Source organism: Engraulis encrasicolus, chromosome 23, assembly GCF_034702125.1.
Source record: "Engraulis encrasicolus isolate BLACKSEA-1 chromosome 23, IST_EnEncr_1.0, whole genome shotgun sequence".
In the NCBI taxonomy this organism is placed as follows: Eukaryota; Metazoa; Chordata; class Actinopteri; order Clupeiformes; family Engraulidae; genus Engraulis; species Engraulis encrasicolus.
In genome coordinates this window covers 15,296,084-15,319,115 of record NC_085879.1, presented here as the reverse complement: position 1 = coordinate 15,319,115, position 23,032 = coordinate 15,296,084, and the positions used below count along the sequence as shown (strand labels likewise).

Genomic DNA, 23,032 nt, shown 5'->3' with positions numbered 1-23,032 from the left:
CGTCACAAGATAGGTTGATAGCTAGAACGTAATGACTGTAACTACTGGTAATAAACTAATGTAGCTGGCCACTGGCCCAGTGCCATACCATGTTATTACAACAGAGAGCAAGTCAAAGGACCCACTCAGAGCACAAAATCAAACACATCTATCAACATTCACCAATGCTGTAAGATATTTCCCTTGAGAACAATGTTTTCGTGTGCTGTTTATAATCAAAAAGTTACATTTTACGATGTCCAGAGGGCAGATGGCTGGATATGCTGACATTGCTGAACACAAGCAGATGCCTCCAACCACTCCTGCTCTAGCAAAGGTTTTTATGATTTAAATAGTGTTCTAAACTCCACTGCTGGAATTGTACATACATGTTGATTGTTCTAGCTCTTTGGAATCCTGCCGGGAACATTCAATCATCATGAAGTACTATGAGGAGACCATCTCATTTTTAGGGGAGTGGGGTCCTTTTCAACGACTGATTTACATTGTCTTGAGTCTTGGTGCCATTCCCAATGGATTCACTTCCCTAGTCATGGTTTTCCTTGCGGACACTCCTCCTCATCACTGCAGAGTTCCATCACTGAACAGCAGCTATGGAGGACTGGGCTACAATCTGTCCATCCCGACTGAGGAGCTGAAAGGGGAGACCATCCTGAGTCGCTGCAGACGCTACACTGAACAGGAAGACTCTGACTCTGTCTACAGCAATGACACAGAGGGCTGTCTGGATGGCTGGGTTTTCAGTAAGGACAGATACGTGTCCACTATTGTCACTGAGGTGAGTCTAATGACCGATTATGTTAGTTTATATATAGGCCTACATATATGTATGTACATAAACATACTTACTGTATATAGAGAAAGGACAAGTATGTATACAATCTGTTTTTGGGCTTTTGTGGCCCTTATTTGGATACAACCATTTGAGAGGGGAAGGGAAATGAGAGGGAGGAAGAGATAGGTTAGATTTGGGAAATGACCCAGGTCAAACCCGCACCGTCTGGGGACAGCTGCCTTGGTGGGCTGAATCACAGCAACTTCACCCAGGCTGTGAGTTAATGAATATGTGAAGCTCTGTCCTTTGATGAGACGGCTTACTCGTGGAAGTAAGAATATACTTAGTTTGTTATTATCTATGAGTGCGTTTTAATATGCGACCTTACCTCCTCCACTTGCCTCCTCCACTTGCTTCTCGTCATGATGACATCACTGACAACAGCATTATATTTGAATATCTTGCAAAAGCTCAATTGTAAAGTTTTTTTCTCATTTGCAATTGGGATGGTGAATGAAAAACAGTCCCTCAAAAGTTGTTGTGGCGAGGCTGACAGCTGGGAAACTTTATCGTTTTCTCCACGGAGGAGGGGCCAGGAGGCGGGACGAGGAGACAAGCACAAGTGGAGGAGGCAAGGTCACATATTGGGATGCACCCCATGTGTTGGACTCACTCAATAGTCAATATGGTGTTCCCATGTCTTCCAGGCCTGTCATGACCAGTTGGGCAAACTAGGCAGTTGCTTAGGGACCTCAGCTTAAAAAGGAGGCCCCCCATAACAATGGATGAAACAAACGACAACTTGGCCTACTGAATGTGACAGCGTTTCCCCACATTTTATTGCTGACAAGTGCAATATCATTTTTGAAACCCCCTTTGAGTGAAATCATTTGGTTCATATCGCCATCACTTTCTCGCACTCATTTCCTATACTATATCTTTATCTTCCCCATCCTTTCAGTGATAATACATGACATGTTAGCTAGTTTTGTCAAGGGACACACCAGGGGAGGGCTGGGCGTTATGGTGCGCACTATGTGTCCTCTGTCCTGAGTCAGCTCTGGGGGATTTTTTTTTCATTGAAGCAACAATGGGGAACAAGATTGTGCCATTTTGAATCCATTTTGACCTGAAAACGCCTGCTAAAAAGGCCATAGGTTTTTTGCCTATCTGGCCTTACGTATACAGGCATTGCTTACTTAAACCTTCATAGTCTACACCAGTGTTAATTTCGTCAGCTTTTTTTGATTTAGTCTTAGTCACAATGACAAAAAATCAATTTTAGTCTTAGTCATATTTTAGTCATTGTCTTCCCAATTTAGTCTTAGTCTTAGTCAAAATGTCGAAAATCAATTTTAGTCAATATTGTGGTGTAAAATAAATAACCTACAATGGCTATTGTTATTTCAGAAAGTATTACTAATATAGCCTATTGCAGCAAATATTCACCTTGTTACTTGGTCATTTTCCACCAAAACCCAAATCAGTCATTTCAACATCATAGAGCAAAAGAGCATCGCACACACACACACACACACACACAAACACCCATGTGCAGGCTGCTCTCTCTCTCTCTCTCTCTCTCTCTCTCTCTCTCTCTCTCTCTCTCTCTCTCTCTCTCTCTCTCTCTCTCGTGCATTAGAAGCTGCTGCATATTATTTGATTTTGAGTTTGATCACGGAGGAAGCTACATGCTACCGCGTGACTTAAAGCCTGCAGATTGCCGGCAGTGGGAAGACCAGACATCCCAAGTCTCCATGAAGTTCAAGAAGTCTCCCCGATGACCACGAGTCAGATCAAATATAGCTGGTTTTAGACTATGCAAGTTAGCGGTTTTTGTTTTCAATTGGCAATGCGAGCAGAGAACGATAATGACTCGTGCGGCATGCATGGAATAGGCTTAAATAGATTGCGCGAGCACACTTCGTAGACCCCTATGCCCTGCAAAAGTCCCAGGAAAAATAGTTAGGCAGGGGTATGCAGACTGGACGGTAGAAAGCACATGTACATACAAATATTTAAACATAATGCTGTTTTGTTTGTCTGGGGTGTCGAGGCTCGATAACCATGACCCTGAAAAGAGTTTTTGGAACTTAGGAAGACGCTGCAGACGCATGGAAATGCTGTCGACTTCCTTGGGTCTTTTAGCGTTGTTCTCGACGAGAACAAGTTTCAAATCTCAACAGTTTAAAACTCCTTAGCGATCGCCCATCCATTGATTATTTTCAAAACTACAGTAGCCGTGCCTCTGTTTAGACAGGCCAACTTTCCCCCCGCTGGCGCGCGCTCCCCCGGTGACTGATTTAAATAAATTCACAAATCCGACCTTCATGATTTGCTTGCGATGCCTACTCATGTGGTTAAACAACAAATATAGCAAACATCACAAAAAAGAACAGACAACGAACGCCGGGCAGCCTAAGTGAAAAGGAGAATAGTGGAAGCTCGAGGAGGTTTAACATGACAGTATCAGAGGATTGGCGCGATGACTGTCATTACTGCAGAAACACATGTCTTCGTCATGGACAAGAGGGTTGTTGAACATATTTCAAAATTAACACTTCCCTCAACGTCGGCTATTTTTTCTCTTTCTCTGGGAATGTTTTAGAACCTAAACTCAACTTAAATGGACTCATTGAACTACTAGGTTACAGAACTACTGACTGAGCCGCGCCATGCACTGGCTGGCTGCCAGCAGAGACAAGCGAGGCAACAGCGTGAGCGCGCAATAACCTATGAAGTTCAAGTCACTTTGGCCTATATTACAATTACAAATTGCAAATTATAAATAATTATATTTTTTTAATGTCCATTCGTCCATGGCTTGTACATTTCGTCTCGTCTTAGTCTCCTTGATGAAAATATGTTTTATTTTCGTGATATTTTTATTTGCTGGAGTCAATTTTTAGTGCGTCATCGTCTCGTCATCGTCAAGGGAAAAAGGGGCGTTGACGAATTATTTTCGTCATCGTCGTGGTTGACGAAATTAACACTGGTCTACACAGTATGTAGCATGCAGCTGAATTTTAATCTGTGTAACTCCAAACTTTTGCAGTAGCATATATATTTTTTTAACAAAGAAAATTCAAAGATGAAGTCGTTATTGTGTTCAGTGTAAGCTTGTGATTGTAATTCGCCTTTTATGCACAAAATATTTGGTTATCTTCCACAGTGGAATCTGGTGTGTGACGATGGATGGAAGGGTCCCTTTACATTAACTGTGTTCTTCTTTGGAGTACTGGTTGGATCTTTTTGTTCTGGAATTTTGTCAGACAGGTAAGACTTATGGCTCAGCAGTATGGAATCAAAACTGACCAAGTCAATATTTCATTTGGGTTAAATTTGTTTTCTAAGGCTATTCAGGATAGAGTATGCAATGCAACTGCAAGCACTCAGCCAGAACAAAAATAGTTGGGGACCCCAACATCAAGTCAGACGCCTAACAGAGCAAGTAACTGAAGAACCTATCTGAAACAGATCTCACCAAATAATAGTTGTTAAAACCCGAAGGACACATTTACTGTACATTCACACGTAATTATAAGACTATCTTTTGGATATAAAACGTTAGTCTTGCAGTTGGATTGCAGTCATACATGTATTAATCCCTTGGTCATCTCTTCCCAGGTATGGCAGGAGGATCACTTTCTTCTCTGCAAAGACCCTGCAGATTCTCATCAGCTTACTTATGGCTTTCTCGAACAGCTGGGAAATGTTCTGTGTAGTTTTCTGGCTTGCAGGAGTAGTGTCTATCTCCAGTCACAGCGCTTGCTTTGTACTTGGTAGGTCTGTATTGCTGCAACAGAGTTGCGTCAGGGAATCTCATGCACTTCAATGCATTCTGATAAGCCTTGTCAGGGTTTTTACCATCATATTTCTTCACATAGCAATACAGATATAATAATTATTTGAACTGATTCCTGCCATTTTCTTTTTTCCTCCGACCGTTCTGACAGGCTCTGAGATACTCAATAAATCAGCACGTGAGAGTTTTGGGATCATTGGGGTTGGTTACGGCTATGCCATTGGCTATGGTTTCCTACCACTATTCGCATACTACCTTCGGGACTGGAGGACACTGCAGATAGGACTGTCTCTGCTCGGGTTTTTATATTTTCCCCTCTTTTGGTAGGCCGACACTCACACAAACACAAATGCACAGATCATGTTTAATTATTGGCCTACCAATAGGTACGTATATTGTTGCTGACATATTTATAACATTGTAGGTATCTAGGTCAGTTTCTCAGACGAATCTCCTTGAACTACTTTGTCACAGCCAGAGAGCTTTTAGCTTCCTTGAAAAAAAAAAAGGTTTCTACCTAGTGACCACGGATGGTTCTTTGAAGGTTCCTTGTTAATAGTGTGGAATCCTGGACTTGAAGCTAGATGGAGCAAATCTCCTCCCCTTCACTACAATTGTGTACCTTTCTGTAAAAAAAGAGCATGTCCTCAAGGAGGCTTCAGCTTGCCACTGTGGGGGATCCTTCAAAAATTTTCTGAGGAATCTATGTGACAAATTAGTTCTCAGAAGAACCCTAAAGTTCTTCTAAGGTTCTTCAGACAACCTTTAGGGGTTCCCTAGGCCTACCCCTAAGAATTAATTGGAAACATTGAATTCCTGAAATGTCCTGGCCCCTTCATAGTCAAGTGCAGATATGAGTTGACCCCAAAAAAATTCTAACAAAAGGTTTCTCAGTGGTTTCCAGTTGTATCAGATGTACTTAAAAACATACTCAAAGTCTACCAAAATCAACCTTCAGGAAAGGCCTCATTTTCAAGATGGCTGCCGCCAGGCCCTTAAAAGGACTGCGGAATGAGAAAAGGTTGCACCATGCATAGGTTTCTTTTTTTCTTTATTACACAGACGCGTTTCGGCGCTCTGCCTTCCTCAGTGTGCAATATATACAAGTGACAACAAGACTTAAATACCCACACCCATCCCATTCCATCTCCCCACCACCCAATGGGAGCTCAATGATAATTTACAACAATTATGTCATTACATCAAGCACATAGGAGATCAATGAGTCACAGTCAAGCATTGGCAAAATTAAAGAAAAACACCCACAATAGGAGCCTATGATCAAAAAATATCAACAAAATTAGACAAAATGTTTAAAGAAAAATGGTTAAAGAAAACAACTTAATGACAGTTCTTCATTCATTCCGTTGGGAATGCATGTGTCAAGGTTAAAAATGTACCAGGCCTCGCGCTGAAGTAGGCGATTCTCACGGTCGCCCCCTCTTGGAGACCTATTCACAACCTCCAGCCCCATAAACCTCAAAGAATTTGCGTCATGGCCAGCTGCATTAAAGTGTCTGGCCACTGAAGATTTTTCATCCTTTCTTCTGATTGCGCATTTGTGTTCAAAAATCCTTGTTTTTAAGTGTCGCTTAGTTTTGCCAACATAATGTAAGCCACATGGGCATGATAGCAGATAAACAACACAAGTCGATAAGCAAGTAATGCGACCCTTTACTTTATATGTTTTGTTAGTTGTAGGGTGCGTAAAGCTTTTTTCAGTTATCATGCTGTTGCATGCCGCGCAATTCAAACACTTAAAATTCCCATGGGGAATCTTGAATGGAAATGGCGAGGGTACGGGGAGCTGTGAGCGCACCAACTGATCTTTTAAATTGGGTGCTCTTTTGTAACAGGTGCGCGGGGTATCTTGAAATGCATGGCCAATGTGTGGGTCGCTACTCAGAATGTGCCAGTGTCGGTTTACAATGTCTTTCAGTTGGTAAGAGATTTGTCCATACGTGGATACGAAGGTTACTGGAGTATTGGTGGGCCTGGATGTTAATCTCTGTGCACCACCCTCCGTCAGTAAATCAGTTCGTTGGCTAGACCGTACTTTAGCAAGAGTCTGTTGTAATAAGTTGGCATCGTAACCCCTATCCAAAAATCTCTGGCACATTTCACCTGCCTGCCTGTCAAACGCGTCATCATTGTCACAGATGCGGCGCACGCGTAACAGCTGACTGTATGGTAAACTGCGTTTGAGCGGGGGCGGATGAAAGCTCTTGTAGTCCAAATAAGCATTTCTATCTGTGTCTTTCCGATAGATCTCTGTGCGTAATGCACCATCACGTTTTTTTACCAGTACATCCAGGAAAGATATGGACTCGTTGTCATGGTTCAAAGTAAACTGGATTGACCTAAATCGAGTATTGACATAATTATGGAACTCATCCAGTTCTTCCTTGGTGCCTTGCCATAATATAAACACGTCATCAATATAACGAAAGTAAGCCTTCAGATGGTGTTTAAATGGGTTGCTAGTGTATATAAAATCTTCTTCAAATTTCCCCATGAAGAGATTGGCGTAATTTGGTGCCATTGGTGAGCCCATGGCCGTCCCCTGGGTTTGTAAGTAGTACTTGTTCTGGAACATAAAGTAATTCTTCGTCAACACGTCTTGAGCTAATGACAGTAAAAAGTCTGCATTTGGCATTTGTTCCTTCTTCAGGTAATATTCCAAGGCCATTAAGCCTTCTGTATGTGGAATGTTTGTATACAAACTATTGACATCCATTGTACAAAGTAAATCCGACGCATTCACCTGTCCAATGTTCGATATCTTTTTCAGAAAATCGGTTGTGTCTTTTAGATAGGAGGGCAATTCATGTACCAATTGTTTTATATGGTGGTCTACAAATTGAGACAGCGGTTCAGTGATAGATTCATTACCCGAGACAATAGGACGACCAGGTGGATTATCGAGTCTCTTGTGTATTTTTGGAAGAGTATAAATTACCGGTCTTAATGGGTTAGTTTTTACCAGATATTTATATTCATCATCATTAATGATAGATTCAGACAATGCCTTTTTCAGTTTCGATTTTATCTCATCACCAAATTTCACAGTCGGATCCGCTTGTAAGCGCATGTATGCACCCGTGTCCCCCAACTGTCTTTCAATTTCATGCACATAAGAAGACACATTTTGGACAACAATAGATCCTCCCTTATCCGCAGATTTTATCACAATTTCGGAATCAGACATCAACATTTTCAATGCTTCTTTCTCAGAGGTTAACAAATTCGGTCGAATCGTGCATGTCCCACTTTTCAAACTGGTGAATGCATCTTGTTCCACCAGCCGGCAAAACGTCTCCACAGAAGAATTGGTAACAGGAGGAAGAAAAGTGCTTTTTGGTTTAAATGTTTTAAATGCCATGCATTTCAAGATACCCCGCGCACCTGTTACAAAAGAGCACCCAATTTAAAAGATCAGTTGGTGCGCTCACAGCTCCCCGTACCCTCGCCATTTCCATTCAAGATTCCCCATGGGAATTTTAAGTGTTTGAATTGCGCGGCATGCAACAGCATGATAACTGAAAAAAGCTTTACGCACCCTACAACTAACAAAACATATAAAGTAAAGGGTCGCATTACTTGCTTATCGACTTGTGTTGTTTATCTGCTATCATGCCCATGTGGCTTACATTATGTTGGCAAAACTAAGCGACACTTAAAAACAAGGATTTTTGAACACAAATGCGCAATCAGAAGAAAGGATGAAAAATCTTCAGTGGCCAGACACTTTAATGCAGCTGGCCATGACGCAAATTCTTTGAGGTTTATGGGGCTGGAGGTTGTGAATAGGTCTCCAAGAGGGGGCGACCGTGAGAATCGCCTACTTCAGCGCGAGGCCTGGTACATTTTTAACCTTGACACATGCATTCCCAACGGAATGAATGAAGAACTGTCATTAAGTTGTTTTCTTTAACCATTTTTCTTTAAACATTTTGTCTAATTTTGTTGATATTTTTTGATCATAGGCTCCTATTGTGGGTGTTTTTCTTTAATTTTGCCAATGCTTGACTGTGACTCATTGATCTCCTATGTGCTTGATGTAATGACATAATTGTTGTAAATTATCATTGAGCTCCCATTGGGTGGTGGGGAGATGGAATGGGATGGGTGTGGGTATTTAAGTCTTGTTGTCACTTGTATATATTGCACACTGAGGAAGGCAGAGCGCCGAAACGCGTCTGTGTAAATAAAAAGAAACCTATGCATGGTGCGACCTTTTTTCATTTTTCAGTCTTACAATATTTTGGTCAGCACCCTTAAAAGGAAGAAAAAAACTGTTGGGTGACGCCTGCTCCAACCCTTATGAACTTTAAGATTAATTAAGCAGAGCTCCCCTCGATATGTCATTCGAAGAACTTGAACGTCTCACCAACGTGAGAGCCAACACCTTTGCCTACACAGAGCAAGACTCAGAACAAATCCTGTTTCCTCCGATCGCAATGGGATCGCCGACAGATACCTGGGAGGCACAGTGTGAAGTGATGCACGACCTTCAGAAGAAAGAAACCAGGGCATTCCTGCACGGAAGCACGCTTTCACAATATTGGCGGAACAAACGCATACCAAGAGGTTTACGCATCAAGAAGAAACCGACACTGGGCCGAGAAGACCCCGACTTCTGCGTCAAGTGGTGTGACATCCTCAATAGATGTTCACTGGACCTGATGCTGCTGGTAATCGAAAACCAAAACAAGCGAATGACATCCATCAAACAAGAAATCGCGGAACTCGACACTCAACTAAAGAAGGACTTCTCCGCTGAGCAATACAAAGAATTGGTGGAGAAGTGCGACGCTCAACTAGAGATCTACAAGACGGAAATGCAGCGCTACAAAATGGACAAGTACAGAAGAGACACAATGGACTACCGAAACAACGCCGTCTACTCATGGCTTCGTCAAGGGCCAGGACAAGGCCTTCCGGGTAGACCCAAATCAAGACCACGGAAAACTACGAACCAGACCACTTCCTCGAGCGACTTCAGCACGGATACTGACTCATCCCTGACGACATCGCGTTTTTTAAGATCCGCCCAGGGCCCGCTACCATCTCCAAATTACGCACCTGGCGCGCAACGCGGAAAACGAGGAGGGGGAAAAAGCGCAAGAGGCCGGACATGAGTGGTGGATCATCCAATGTAATCAACATCTCCTCCAAGCAGCTGACTGAAGACCAACTCTCACTCTTGTCCAAAGGCCTCTCATTTGTTCCAGCGAGAGGGAATGACCCATTCACCACCAAGGTAGAAATGTTTAAATTTTTCCGATCAATACGCCTCAAGGCTTTCTACTCGAAGGACATTCACAATAGACAATACACTCAACGGGAATATTCCACACAAGAGGGCATTTTGCCCCCCAAAAAAACATTTAAACCAAAAAGCACTTTTCTTCCTCCTGTTACCAATTCTTCTGTGGAGACGTTTTGCCGGCTGGTGGAACAAGATGCATTCACCAGTTTGAAAAGTGGGACATGCACGATTCGACCGAATTTGTTAACCTCTGAGAAAGAAGCATTGAAAATGTTGATGTCTGATTCCGAAATTGTGATAAAATCTGCGGATAAGGGAGGATCTATTGTTGTCCAAAATGTGTCTTCTTATGTGCATGAAATTGAGAGACAGTTGGGGGACACGGGTGCATACATGCGCTTACAAGCGGATCCGACTGTGAAATTTGGTGATGAGATAAAATCGAAACTGAAAAAGGCATTGTCTGAATCTATCATTAATGATGATGAATATAAATATCTGGTAAAAACTAACCCATTAAGACCGGTAATTTATACTCTTCCAAAAATACACAAGAGACTCGATAATCCACCTGGTCGTCCTATTGTCTCGGGTAATGAATCTATCACTGAACCGCTGTCTCAATTTGTAGACCACCATATAAAACAATTGGTACATGAATTGCCCTCCTATCTAAAAGACACAACCGATTTTCTGAAAAAGATATCGAACATTGGACAGGTGAATGCGTCGGATTTACTTTGTACAATGGATGTCAATAGTTTGTATACAAACATTCCACATACAGAAGGCTTAGTGGCCTTGGAATATTACCTGAAGAAGGAACAAATGCCAAATGCAGACTTTTTACTGTCATTAGCTCAAGACGTGTTGACGAAGAATTACTTTATGTTCCAGAACAAGTACTACTTACAAACCCAGGGGACGGCCATGGGCTCACCAATGGCACCAAATTACGCCAATCTCTTCATGGGGAAATTTGAAGAAGATTTTATATACACTAGCAACCCATTTAAACACCATCTGAAGGCTTACTTTCGTTATATTGATGACGTGTTTATATTATGGCAAGGCACCAAGGAAGAACTGGATGAGTTCCATAATTATGTCAATACTCGATTTAGGTCAATCCAGTTTACTTTGAACCATGACAACGAGTCCATATCTTTCCTGGATGTACTGGTAAAAAAACGTGATGGTGCATTACGCACAGAGATCTATCGGAAAGACACAGATAGAAATGCTTATTTGGACTACAAGAGCTTTCATCCGCCCCCGCTCAAACGCAGTTTACCATACAGTCAGCTGTTACGCGTGCGCCGCATCTGTGACAATGATGACGCGTTTGACAGGCAGGCAGGTGAAATGTGCCAGAGATTTTTGGATAGGGGTTACGATGCCAACTTATTACAACAGACTCTTGCTAAAGTACGGTCTATCCAACGAACTGATTTACTGACGGAGGGTGGTGCACAGAGATTAACATCCAGGCCCACCAATACTCCAGTAACCTTCGTATCCACGTATGGACAAATCTCTTACCAACTGAAAGACATTGTAAACCGACACTGGCACATTCTGAGTAGCGACCCACACATTGGCCATGCATTTCAAGATACCCCGCGCACCTGTTACAAAAGAGCACCCAATTTAAAAGATCAGTTGGTGCGCTCACAGCTCCCCGTACCCTCGCCATTTCCATTCAAGATTCCCCATGGGAATTTTAAGTGTTTGAATTGCGCGGCATGCAACAGCATGATAACTGAAAAAAGCTTTACGCACCCTACAACTAACAAAACATATAAAGTAAAGGGTCGCATTACTTGCTTATCGACTTGTGTTGTTTATCTGCTATCATGCCCATGTGGCTTACATTATGTTGGCAAAACTAAGCGACACTTAAAAACAAGGATTTTTGAACACAAATGCGCAATCAGAAGAAAGGATGAAAAATCTTCAGTGGCCAGACACTTTAATGCAGCTGGCCATGACGCAAATTCTTTGAGGTTTATGGGGCTGGAGGTTGTGAATAGGTCTCCAAGAGGGGGCGACCGTGAGAATCGCCTACTTCAGCGCGAGGCCTGGTACATTTTTAACCTTGACACATGCATTCCCAACGGAATGAATGAAGAACTGTCATTAAGTTGTTTTCTTTAACCATTTTTCTTTAAACATTTTGTCTAATTTTGTTGATATTTTTTGATCATAGGCTCCTATTGTGGGTGTTTTTCTTTAATTTTGCCAATGCTTGACTGTGACTCATTGATCTCCTATGTGCTTGATGTAATGACATAATTGTTGTAAATTACCATTGAGCTCCCATTGGGTGGTGGGGAGATGGAATGGGATGGGTGTGGGTATTTAAGTCTTGTTGTCACTTGTATATATTGCACACTGAGGAAGGCAGAGCGCCGAAACGCGTCTGTGTAAATATAAATAAAAAGAAACCTATGCATGGTGCGACCTTTTTTCATTTTTCAGTCTTACAATATTTTGGTCAGCACCCTTAAAAGGAAGAAAAAACTGTTGGGTGACGCCTGCTCCAACCCTTATGAACCTTAAAAGGACTGCGGAATGAGAATTAACTTGAAATGACAAAGAATAGTGGTGTTTCAAACATGTTTTGACAATGTCATATTGTAATTAGTACATTTGCTTGATAAGTATGTGATTAGGAGTACAATTTAATATAAAACAAATTAATTCGGAATGTGTGGTACTGTACAATTGGTCAAAACAGGGCCACCATGTGTACGCTCAAACTCTTGTGTGTGTGTTCTTCTGTTGTTGTTTGTTCCATTTTTTATTTTTGTTTGTTTAATGTTTTTTTCTTATTTTTCTTTTTTTGGACAGTTGTTTTTTTTAAAGGGACACTGTGCAGGAAATGGTCAAAAAAGGTACTGCAACTATGCTGCTCATTGAAACTGGGCTGCCTATTGCCAAATTTGATCTTAACATGAAAATGTATCAAGTTATAAACAAAAATGTTCTACTATGGTCCAAGTACAGTGATTTTTGCAGCTGAAATTGGCTATTTTTGGAAATTCAAAATGGCGGACCATGGAGAAGATCCCCCTTTTCATCTATGAAAAGTGCCATTTTTCCAGTCATAATGAATACTTAAAATTTGATCGTGGTGTTAAGTATTCATGAGAAAGGTAGCATTAGGGAATGGGCAGCATGAATTCTGGAAATAAACAACTAAAAATCTCACACAGTGTCCCTTTAAAAACACACATTTACATTTTGACCTGAATGTTGAACAGAAACATTTGTATGTATATTCTGCAGCTCTGTCCTATTATTTCTTTTTTTTGTTTCAACGACCTTGAAAAGATGCGCTAGTCATCACATTCTTCCTCCCACTGAGGCTTATTGCAATTGCCAACTTGACATGGTCCATAAGCAGTAGTCCATATGCCTTACAACTGCACCGTTGGGTTTGTGCAGTTACAGTGGATCATCTTCATGAGACTATTAGGGGCAGCAGGCTTGCTGGTCATAGCTGGCAGGAAGTGGTTGTCCACAAGTTTCCATCCCCAGTTCACTGGATTCAGCTGACCTTTCTTTCCAAGTCAAGTCATGACCTGAAAGTAAGTTCTGAGTGAGTGGAATTTGGTGGAACATTCAGTCGGGGGCAGTCGTTCTGGGGTAACAACAGATTTAGTGGTAACAAGCTTCCTGCTGAAGATGTGGTAACGCAGAGAAGCAAGTGAATCCGTATTCTTACCACCAAACAGCACTGCCAATGCCTTGGTCCTATATTGTGGTGCCGTCTTGATTTGTCATCAAAAACAAATTGGCACATGACTTGAAGGTAGAGTCCCCATCGACAAGTTTGTGAAAAGCTGTCTGTTTGCCAACACCAAAAATGTGTGATGTTGAATTTACCTGTTACCAGAATGGCAATGACCCAAGTCATAATGTAGGGCCTATTACTAAAGGCCATTTGCACTGTCTTAGTCGAGCAGTACTATGGATGTGAAGTTTTCAGTTTCCAGCGTTGCACTGGTGGAACGGCGTGCGTTAAGGGTCTACAGGAAACACATGGAATCTGTGGCCAAGTCAATTAACTAATTTAAGAGCTTCATGCCCATTTTAGACGCCATCTTGAAAATACACCTTTGTAATATTCAGATTTTGGTAGACTTTTACTATGCTATTAAGGGCACCCTATAGTACACAAAACAGCTAATAGAAAGCTTTTGTTTCAAATACTGTTTCGGAGTAGGGTGTTTTGTCATACACACTCTTATTTTAAGAGCCAGCAGTTGTAATGTTTCTGTAAAAAAAAAAACTACAAAAAACATCCAATTGTACTTAGAACCACTTATCTATCAAGGTAATATTGTAATTAGAATATTACATGGTCAAAACATATATAAAAACACTTTTCCTGATCATTGCACAGTAATCTTATGTCACAGTCATCTTACAGTAATTTGAAGGGCCTGGTGGCGGCCATCTTGAAAATGAGGCCTTACCTGAAGTCAGACTTGAGTAGACTTTTAGTATGTTATTAAGGACACATAATACTACACAAAACAGCTCAGAAACCTTTTGTTAGATTTTTTTTAGGGTTGGGTGGTGTTTTTCCATAACTGCACTCGACTATCAATACAAATAAAATGAGGCCTTACCTGAAGTCAGACTTGAGTAGACTTTTAGTATGTTATTAAGGACACATAATACTACACAAAACAGCTCAGAAACCTTTTGTTAGATTTTTTTTAGGGTTGGGTGGTGTTTTTCCATAACTGCACTCGACTATCAATACAAATAAAGTCTACTGCCCAGTGGAATCTGTTAAGCAAAGGATGAAATATCTACTTTGGCTGAATTAGAGTTATACAGGTACATCGATGGGACTAAATGTAAGATTTCATAACCTTCCCACCAAGGTAATTATTTCCTGGCACAGTCATTAGGAGACAGCCGTTATTGTGTTAGCAGTAAATTATTATGTTGCCTATTATGTCTGAAGAACTGCATATTTTTCAGGTTATTATGTTGGTGGGTGCTACATGGGTCTGAACACTGAAGCTTAGAAATGACCAAGATGTTCCACATGTTCCCTTTTAAAATACGCTTACTTGATTACACAACCCAAATGTTGCACAAAAGGATCGTAGCGATTTTATGTGCAGATGAAAGAATGGGCACTGTAATGAAAGGCATATAATACACCTTAGGAGCATGTTGGCGTCAACACATTGATATCTGATCACGTTGAAGGAAGTGAAGATATTTTTAGGAGTGAAGATCAACGTGAGCGCGCTCCTGAGGAGTTATTGCACTGTTTACTGCAATGCATTAGCAATACATGTTTGTTACATAAGTCTGCTTTACTTCATGCTCCCCTCAGGTTCATCCCAGAGTCCCCTCGCTGGCTCATCACTCAGGGCCGGTTGCAGGAGGCAGAGGCCATCATTCGAACTGCTGCCAAGAAGAACGGCATCACGCCACCAGAGGACATCTTCCAGACAGAGTTCAGTATCAAAACTAAGGTGACCCAGACCAGAAGCAAGTAGCATAATGAATTCTATACTGTATATTACTGCTGCGGTGCACTTTGTTGGATAGTGTGTATCAGGGAAGTTTTGTTTTTTAAGACCATTGCCTCTTTTCCACTGCCGGATTTCTGGTAGGCCTACAGCTCGACACAGTGCAACTTGGCTGCCACTTTTTGCTCTTCGATTGAGCTGTGTCGTGCCCAATTGAAAAGTAAAATGTGGTGGCTGAGTTGCGCTTCCTTGAGCTGTGGGCCTTCCAGAAAAACGGCAGTGGAAAAGAGGCATAATTGTACTTGTGTGGTGCAGCAGACAGCTCATGTCTAATGACAGGATAGTCTTCTGACCAAGTTGAATTGTGAGAACAATGTTGTCGATCAAAGTGAAACGTAAGAGAAATTGCAGATTTTAATCAAGACACTGAACTTCCAGACAATGATTCGTCTGTGCAGGGGCGTAGGCAGAAATAATAAAACAGGTGGGCCCAGAAAAAATCGGACGGGCCCAACCCGAAAGCATGTAGGTAGATATAATATATATTATAATATAGTGCTCAAAAATGATACTTTGAAATTGAAATCATAGAAAGATCACAGAAGATGAACCAGACTTTTGACAAAATGATTAATTATCTCTCAGTGCTATGCCATTAATTATAGTTAAATGAGGCAACAGTTGACTGTCAAGTGTGAATGGGCCATGAGCCTCTGCTTCTTCCAATTTGTTGTGGGTTACGGTTGCGCTTTCACGGTACATCAGCTGTTCAAGAGAGAATTGCAAATACTGCTATGTTTTTATGTGGAATTATAGTTTACACACTCCAATATTGACACCAACTACACACCTTCGGTACTAACAGACATGCTGAGTATATCAGAAGCCTAACCAGAGATGATGGATAAGGAGGTGATGGCTGATTCATAAGGAGTTTTTTTCTGGAATGAGTATGACGTAAGGTTGTAAGTTTACAATCCTATGAGGATGAATAGAGTTCAAAGTGGAAAGTCACGCCCATTTAGGACACTGGAGTTGAGCCCACTTTGTTGCGCTGATAACGTTTGGTGTGGTATGATACGCTTTATCTTGGTATACTATATATTAGCACTAATGACTGTTCATGAATGCTAAGACTGGCTTGTCAGTTCACTATAGTGGAATAATGACTCATACCTTCCAAATTAATAATAGGCTCCCACCCAATTATTATTAGAAGCAATGCACAGACATGGAATTAAGTAATAATTCATACTGAACATTAATGGCATGTGTTGAGACCTGAAGAAAGACCTGATTTTTCCTACTTTCTGCCATATAACTAGCAGAAAATGTCATTACTGTATATGTTTTGTTCCAGGAAACCGAGCTTGAATCAAAGGGTCAGGATAAGTTCACTTGGCTGGATCTCTTAACAACTGTAAATATACGAAACATGACTATTATAAACATCGCTATCTGGTGAGTTTAGTTTTTCATAGTCTGTTATGGAATGGATGTTTTATCATTATATAAACTTAAATGTCCTTGTATACTGTAATTGCCCTTATATGCATGCCGACCATTGGAGTGAATTGGTCACAAAAAATGTGTATTTCTACAGGATAACTGTATCCCTGACATACTATGGCCTGTCCTTTAACACCTCCAATCTGGATGGGGATCCTTATCGCAACTGCCTCATTTCCGCTGGCACACAATTCCTTGGTTACACTTTTGTGTGGTTCATGTTATGTTACACTCCACGCCGGGTCATTCTGCCATTCACTCTTCTTGTTGGAGCGGCTTCCCTGCTGCTCACCCAGCTTGTGCCTGAAGGTTTGTATGATGTAGCTTATTAGTCAGGCTCTGCCTTCCTAGTGATGCAACACTTTCAGAGTTGCAACTAGTCAGGGCTGAGTTTCCCAAAAACGCTTAAGTAGTACTTAAGCCTAAGTAGTACTTAAGTATGAGGGGCCACCTAGGCAATATACCAGAAATAGGTTTCACATCATCACTAAAAGTTTCTAACGACATTATTTTACCTCACACATGCAAGCATTTTATTTGCATGTACCAGAACAAAACATTGCATGTAGGCCAATACGACTATTTTATGCATTCACTTTTTGTGATATGATATTGCCTAGACGGCCCCTCATATCAAACTTAAGTACTACTTAGGCTTAAGTACTACTTAAGAGTTTTTGGGAAACTCAGCCCAGGTCAGGAGCAATGCAAGTACTTTCTGAGTTCCCGAAAATACGGCAACTCCTCCCACTTTGTCGGTAAGCAAACAACCATCATCAAACCAAGGGAGGTGGGTCAACCATGCTGTTTGGGAAATATTAATCGTTATGCTCTTGATCAGACCAAGTCTCAAAGAGATTTGAATGTCGATGAAAATCAGGCTAGTAGCTTACTGTAATCCACCAGAACTAGACAAGGGGTTCCCAACCACCAGGTTGCGGACTGGTACCGCTCTGCGGGGTATTTGATACGAATGTCATGAGTTTTTTTTTTAATCCAGAAGACATTGATATGCCTTACACAACATATCTAAAATATAGGTCAAACTTTTAGTATCGCCATATCAACATTTGCCATAGCCTAGTCTAGACGAGTATTTTTTGATGCAGCGCAAATCTCTGTGATAAAAGCTGTGTCTTCCTTGATCATGCTTGATATAAAGTTATATGAGGACTGTCATTATGGTGCCCTATCACTCATCAAGCCATTTCTTCATTTCCCCCAGATCTCAGTGGGTTGACTGTCACCTTGGCAATGGCAGGAAGATTGGTTGTAACTGGGGCCTTTTCCTTCCTTTATGTCTATTCCACGGAACTCTTTCCCACTGTGGTGCGCAGTATGGGATTGGGTGTCTGCTCCATGGCTGCCAGAGTTGGATGTGCTGTCTCGCCATACATAGCTCATATTGGTAAGAACTGCATCTCACAAGACGTCTCTATTGTCATCAAGTTAGTCATTGGCCCACAAAAGGCATTTTTCCACATAGAACCCGAAAGTGCTGTGCCGTGCTTTGTTGAGCTGAGTGGTGCTGAGCGGTACTGTCAAATCAGCCTGGTTTGTGTTTCCATTGCAAACCGTTACCTAGAGTATGGTTGGGGTTACGTTTTTGGCGTCATGTAGCATTACTTTACATATAGGCTAGTTGACTTAACGTAAGGCTGACAGATATCTCAGCTATCGAAGTAGGCTACAAATAGATACAGCGACATCATATTTGGATACATAAATGTCAAAGTAATACAGTGTAAAAACTAAAGAGCATTCCAAGAGAGTTGATCTGGTGGCCACCATAATTATTTTTTGATTCACCGGTTAAGATGAGCTGACGCCGATTCTGGGTAGTAAGCTGCGAAAGACCCGTTCAGCTGGCTTCAGCGCTGGTTGTCGAGCTGAGATGAGTTGTGTTGTGTCCAGTTGAAAAGCAAAAAGTGCCAGCCAAGTCGCTGTATCGAGCTATACCTGGTAGAAATCCGGCAGTGGAAAAGAGCCTATACATACACATAATATTGTGGTTTTGCTTTCAGGTACATATAACAAGATACTACCTTTTGTTCTGATGGGTGCAATGAGTCTCCTCTCTGGTGGTCTGAGCCTGTTGTTACCTGAGACAAAAGGAGAAAAACTCCCAGAACTCATTAGCCAAGTCAAACCTGTCCAGTGGTAGGTACTTATGTTGAAGCTATTCCAATGTACTTATTTGTCTCTTTCTGTCATTTTAGCATGAAATCCGTTCAGCTGAGGTTGGTTTTATATTTTCTTTCAGTTGTTGCTCTAAGGTGAGGTCTGGTGATACGAAGGGTCAGGATGGCGATGTGCATTTGAGGAATGAAGATGAAATTACACCAACAAAAGGACAGGAAGCTGCTGTTGGCAAAATTTGATGAAACCTTTTGAACACATCAAGCAGAAGACTGTTTTGCATCTGTGGAACCTGCAAGAGATGTCTTGTGTTACTGTCTAAAAACATCAATTGTTATTGTTATGAACTTATTACCGCATTGTAGGTAAAGAATTATAGAGTTCAAGTGTTGATTGCGTAATTTCACACCAAAATGAGTCCAGAATTGAGGTTATTTAATGTATTAACTTAGAGGTGCAGTGTGTAAGATGGTGGCCAGAGTATGTATTGCAACTACGCTGCTCATTGAAATTGTGCTGTTTACTGCCAAATTTGATCTCTTTGTAAATATTTACTAAATAATGATCTAATATTTATTACTATGACCAAAGTACAGCAAGTTTGCAGCTAAAATGTCTTTCTGGAAATGTAAAATGGCGGACAATGGTGAAGATCCCCCTTTTCATGTATGAAAAGTGCAATTTTCCCAGTCATAATGAACACTTAGAATTTGATGGTGGACGGTAAGTATTCATGAAAAAGGTAGGCTTTGTAAATGGGCAGCATGAGTTCTGGAAATAAACCACTAAAAATATTACACAGTGCACCTTTAAGGGCTCAAACTTTAACTTTCCAGTAACTATGTTGCAAAGTACTAGTAGAGAGAGTCTATGGGTAGTACGAGAGAGGAATCTCGCAACTTTTTCCGGGTGGTACTGTCCACTAAGTGGTGCCATCCAGACAGCGCAGAGGAGTGCCAAGGAGCGCAGAGGCTGTTAGAATGAATGGGGTCAAATGGAGATTGCTTTGGGAGTGAATTGGTATCATCGTTTTTTATTTCTTCCCAAAGGCAGGATAAATTATCCTTTCAAACAGCACTTAGTTTGAATGTTTAAACTTGCTGGATCTTCCTTTATTGTCAATATGACGTCACAAGTGGCTTCACACTGCTTTTGGATTGGTCGGCCGGCTGCATTACTGTGATCACGACGGCCGTAAAGCAATTTTGTTAACTAGATGCTAGCGGAGCCTGACTCATAAATGCCAAAGCTCTAAGAAATCAGAAGGACATAACTCCCAGGTTATTGTACATTTCATTTAAATCCACATTGGTTTCTCAGAACTTACAGTAATATTGTCAAGTTTCAGCCAACAGCGAGCACAATTGTCAGTTATTAGCGCCAGCCTTATTGGCTCTGCTGTCTCGACAGCGCTCCCTACAGTAGGTGAACTGCAGGCACGGGTTGGATGGCGAGATTGGACACTGTATGTAAACCCACTGTGGTACTAGGGACAGCATCATTGTTTGGGGGTGGTTGCACTTGCAGCACATTACAACCACAGTGTATTGATGAATGTTAATAAATGACTATGATTAAAAATGTAATTTCTAGTGTTTTTTTATTCACTATTATTGTTAAAGATTTATATTACATATGTGGCAACTATTGGGGAGCGTCCCAATGTTCCCACGCCCCATTGGTCCCACAGCCCATTGGTCCCACGGCCCACTGGTCCCACAGCCCATTGGTCCCACAACCCATTGGTCCCACAGCCCATTGGTCCCACGTCACTAAGACTTTTTTTCATTATTTAGGCCCATTGGTCCCACAGCCCATTGGTCCCACAGTCCATTGTTCCCACAGCCCATTGGTCCCACATTGCTTTTTTATTTGAATTTTTAGGCCCATTGGTCCCACGGGACTCACTAGTTCGATGCCCTTTCGGTACTTACCGCTTACGTCATACGACCCTAAACCTAACCCTAACCCTAACCTTAACCCTAAACCTAACCCTAACCCTAACCTTAACCCTAAACCTAACACTAACCTTAAATCGCTTGTTTGAAATGTTTGATTACCATGAGAAGTACAGAGAGGGCGTCAAACTAGTGGGTCCTTTGGTCCCACAGCCCATTGAACTGTTTGTGATGTGGGACCAATGGACTGTGGGACCAATGGACTGTGGGACCAACGGACCTAAAATTAAATTTAAAAATCTTAGTGATGTGGGACCAATGGGCTGTGGGACCAATGGGCTGTGGGACCATTGGGCCTAATTTTGAAAAAACACAAATGTCTTAGCAATGTGGGACCAATGGGCTGTGGGACCATTAGGCCGTGGGAACATAGGGCTGACCCCAACTATTGTACATCCTTGCATTCAGTATAATTATTTGCTTGATAAAATGTTAATGGTGTTTATACCCAGTGGTGATTCCAGACGATTTTTGTAGTGAATTCAGAGGCAGTGGTTTTGTGATGGTGCTTCTGGCAGTTGCATGGTCAGCCCATCCCTAAGGGGCCCTCCTGTTTATACAGCTGATATTGCTGTAGCAGAAGTTCATGTCCTTGATGGAAAGGTGAAAAGGATGTGCTACGGATTGCAATTCTAACAACTATTATTGTCCCCAACCTCAGTCATAATAAAATGACATATGCTTGTTGAGTTTTGTTAATTTTTCAGTAACCATCACCACCAGCCGTAATCGTAATCTTATTCTCAACAAGAAACAGAGTTTCATTATACATATATTGTTCATAACCACATCACTTGTAGACAGAAATCATGTAGTACTATCACCATTGAGGAACTGAACTGAACAAGTTACCAACAGGGGCAGAAGTGGGCCTTACTTTTCTTCACAGCATATGGCCATTTCAATTTGCATCAAGCTTGATTTGTTCTCTTCTCTTTGTGCAGAGGAAGAGGTGTCTCCAGGTCAGAGTGTTACAAATGCTGCATGATAGGGAGAGGCAGCTGATAGCATTCAGCCAAGCCAAGGCCCCAGTCTAGCTGAGTTTGGTGCTATTTTGTCTAGAAAAGGCTCTGTGATTCCAAACAAAAGTCCAACAGTAAGCCCTGCCTGTAGTGAGACCGGTTTGATTTTAAAACAGTTTTACGCTGAGTTTCTTTGTCTTTATATGTTATTTTCTCAAATGTGCCTTAACAACATAGGCTACAGTACATTAAATGTTACATTATGTTTTGTAATTTAATCAATCTAAAGAGAGCACTGCAAGTAAAATGCCAATGTGAAAATGCCTATGTGGTATCACAATTAAAATATTGTGCATTTGTCTTGTTTAACACTGATGAAAAAAAGGCACATCATTTTTGGATATATTTTTTTAATTTGGGGAATTGTGTGTAGACAACATCTAAATCGACAATTTGTTATACACCTTTGAGTAGACATTTTGTTTATTTGTGCAACAAGACCATTATGGTGAAAAAATACACAGGGGGACCCCTGAATAACGAAATGCTACATGACAAGCTTGGTACTGCAAGTGTGCTTGAAATCAAACAATTCACACCATTTGACGTAACCTAATTTCTTGTTACATATCTTGAGACTGAAAATCAGAAATATGTGAAATATCAGATGTTGACCTAAGCCTAAACTTTTATCTAAACCCATATATTTTGTATGTTGGTGGTGCACTGTATCAAAATTCATTGATCACTTATTTGTTAGGGTACCTAACAACTGCTATGTATTCACATGAGATTTCATTCTGGAAAAAAAAAACCCAATATGTCCCTTTTTTGACATCAAACGATTTTTGCACAAAATTGCATGAAACATGTGAAACACAAAATATAAACATGTGAAAACCTGATGGAAGCGTTAGAATAATAGTCTACATGTCATTGAAACATTTTATTATGTCTCATCATGCACACCCTATTTGGTTAGTGACCCATCACTTTTCTGTACATTTAGTCTTTTTCTGTTCAGCTGTTTTACTTTTATTTTATTCATTCTGGAATCAGGATATGCAAACTGTTTTGTTACTCACCCATCAGGGTTTTTGGGGGAAAC

General features: G+C 41.2%; 1 protein-coding gene across 1 annotated transcript; it reads left to right on the top strand.

Annotated features, from left to right (window-relative positions):
* Nucleotides 1-418: 418 nt before the first annotated feature.
* Nucleotides 419-19,415, top strand: LOC134440336 (organic cation/carnitine transporter 2-like). Its single transcript, XM_063190371.1, has 10 exons — nucleotides 419-778; nucleotides 3,948-4,051; nucleotides 4,403-4,557; nucleotides 4,732-4,903; nucleotides 15,218-15,359; nucleotides 16,717-16,817; nucleotides 16,960-17,174; nucleotides 18,091-18,273; nucleotides 18,890-19,025; nucleotides 19,129-19,415. Exons 1-10 carry the CDS (start codon nucleotides 419-421, stop codon nucleotides 19,244-19,246), a joined length of 1,686 nt encoding a protein of 561 aa, XP_063046441.1. The 3' UTR covers nucleotides 19,247-19,415.
* Nucleotides 19,416-23,032: the final 3,617 nt, after the last annotated feature.

What these genes read in the sequence shown, in the direction of transcription:
- LOC134440336 (XM_063190371.1), top strand. Translation starts at nt 419, where the DNA reads ATGAAGTACTATGAGGAGACCATCTCATTTTTAGGGGAGTGGGGTCCT. An exon ending in TGTCCACTATTGTCACTGAG is followed by an intron (nt 779 to 3,947) that starts GTGAGTCTAATG and finishes TATCTTCCACAG; the next exon opens with TGGAATCTGGTGTGTGACGA. An exon ending in CAGCGCTTGCTTTGTACTTG is followed by an intron (nt 4,558 to 4,731) that starts GTAGGTCTGTAT and finishes CCGTTCTGACAG; the next exon opens with GCTCTGAGATACTCAATAAA.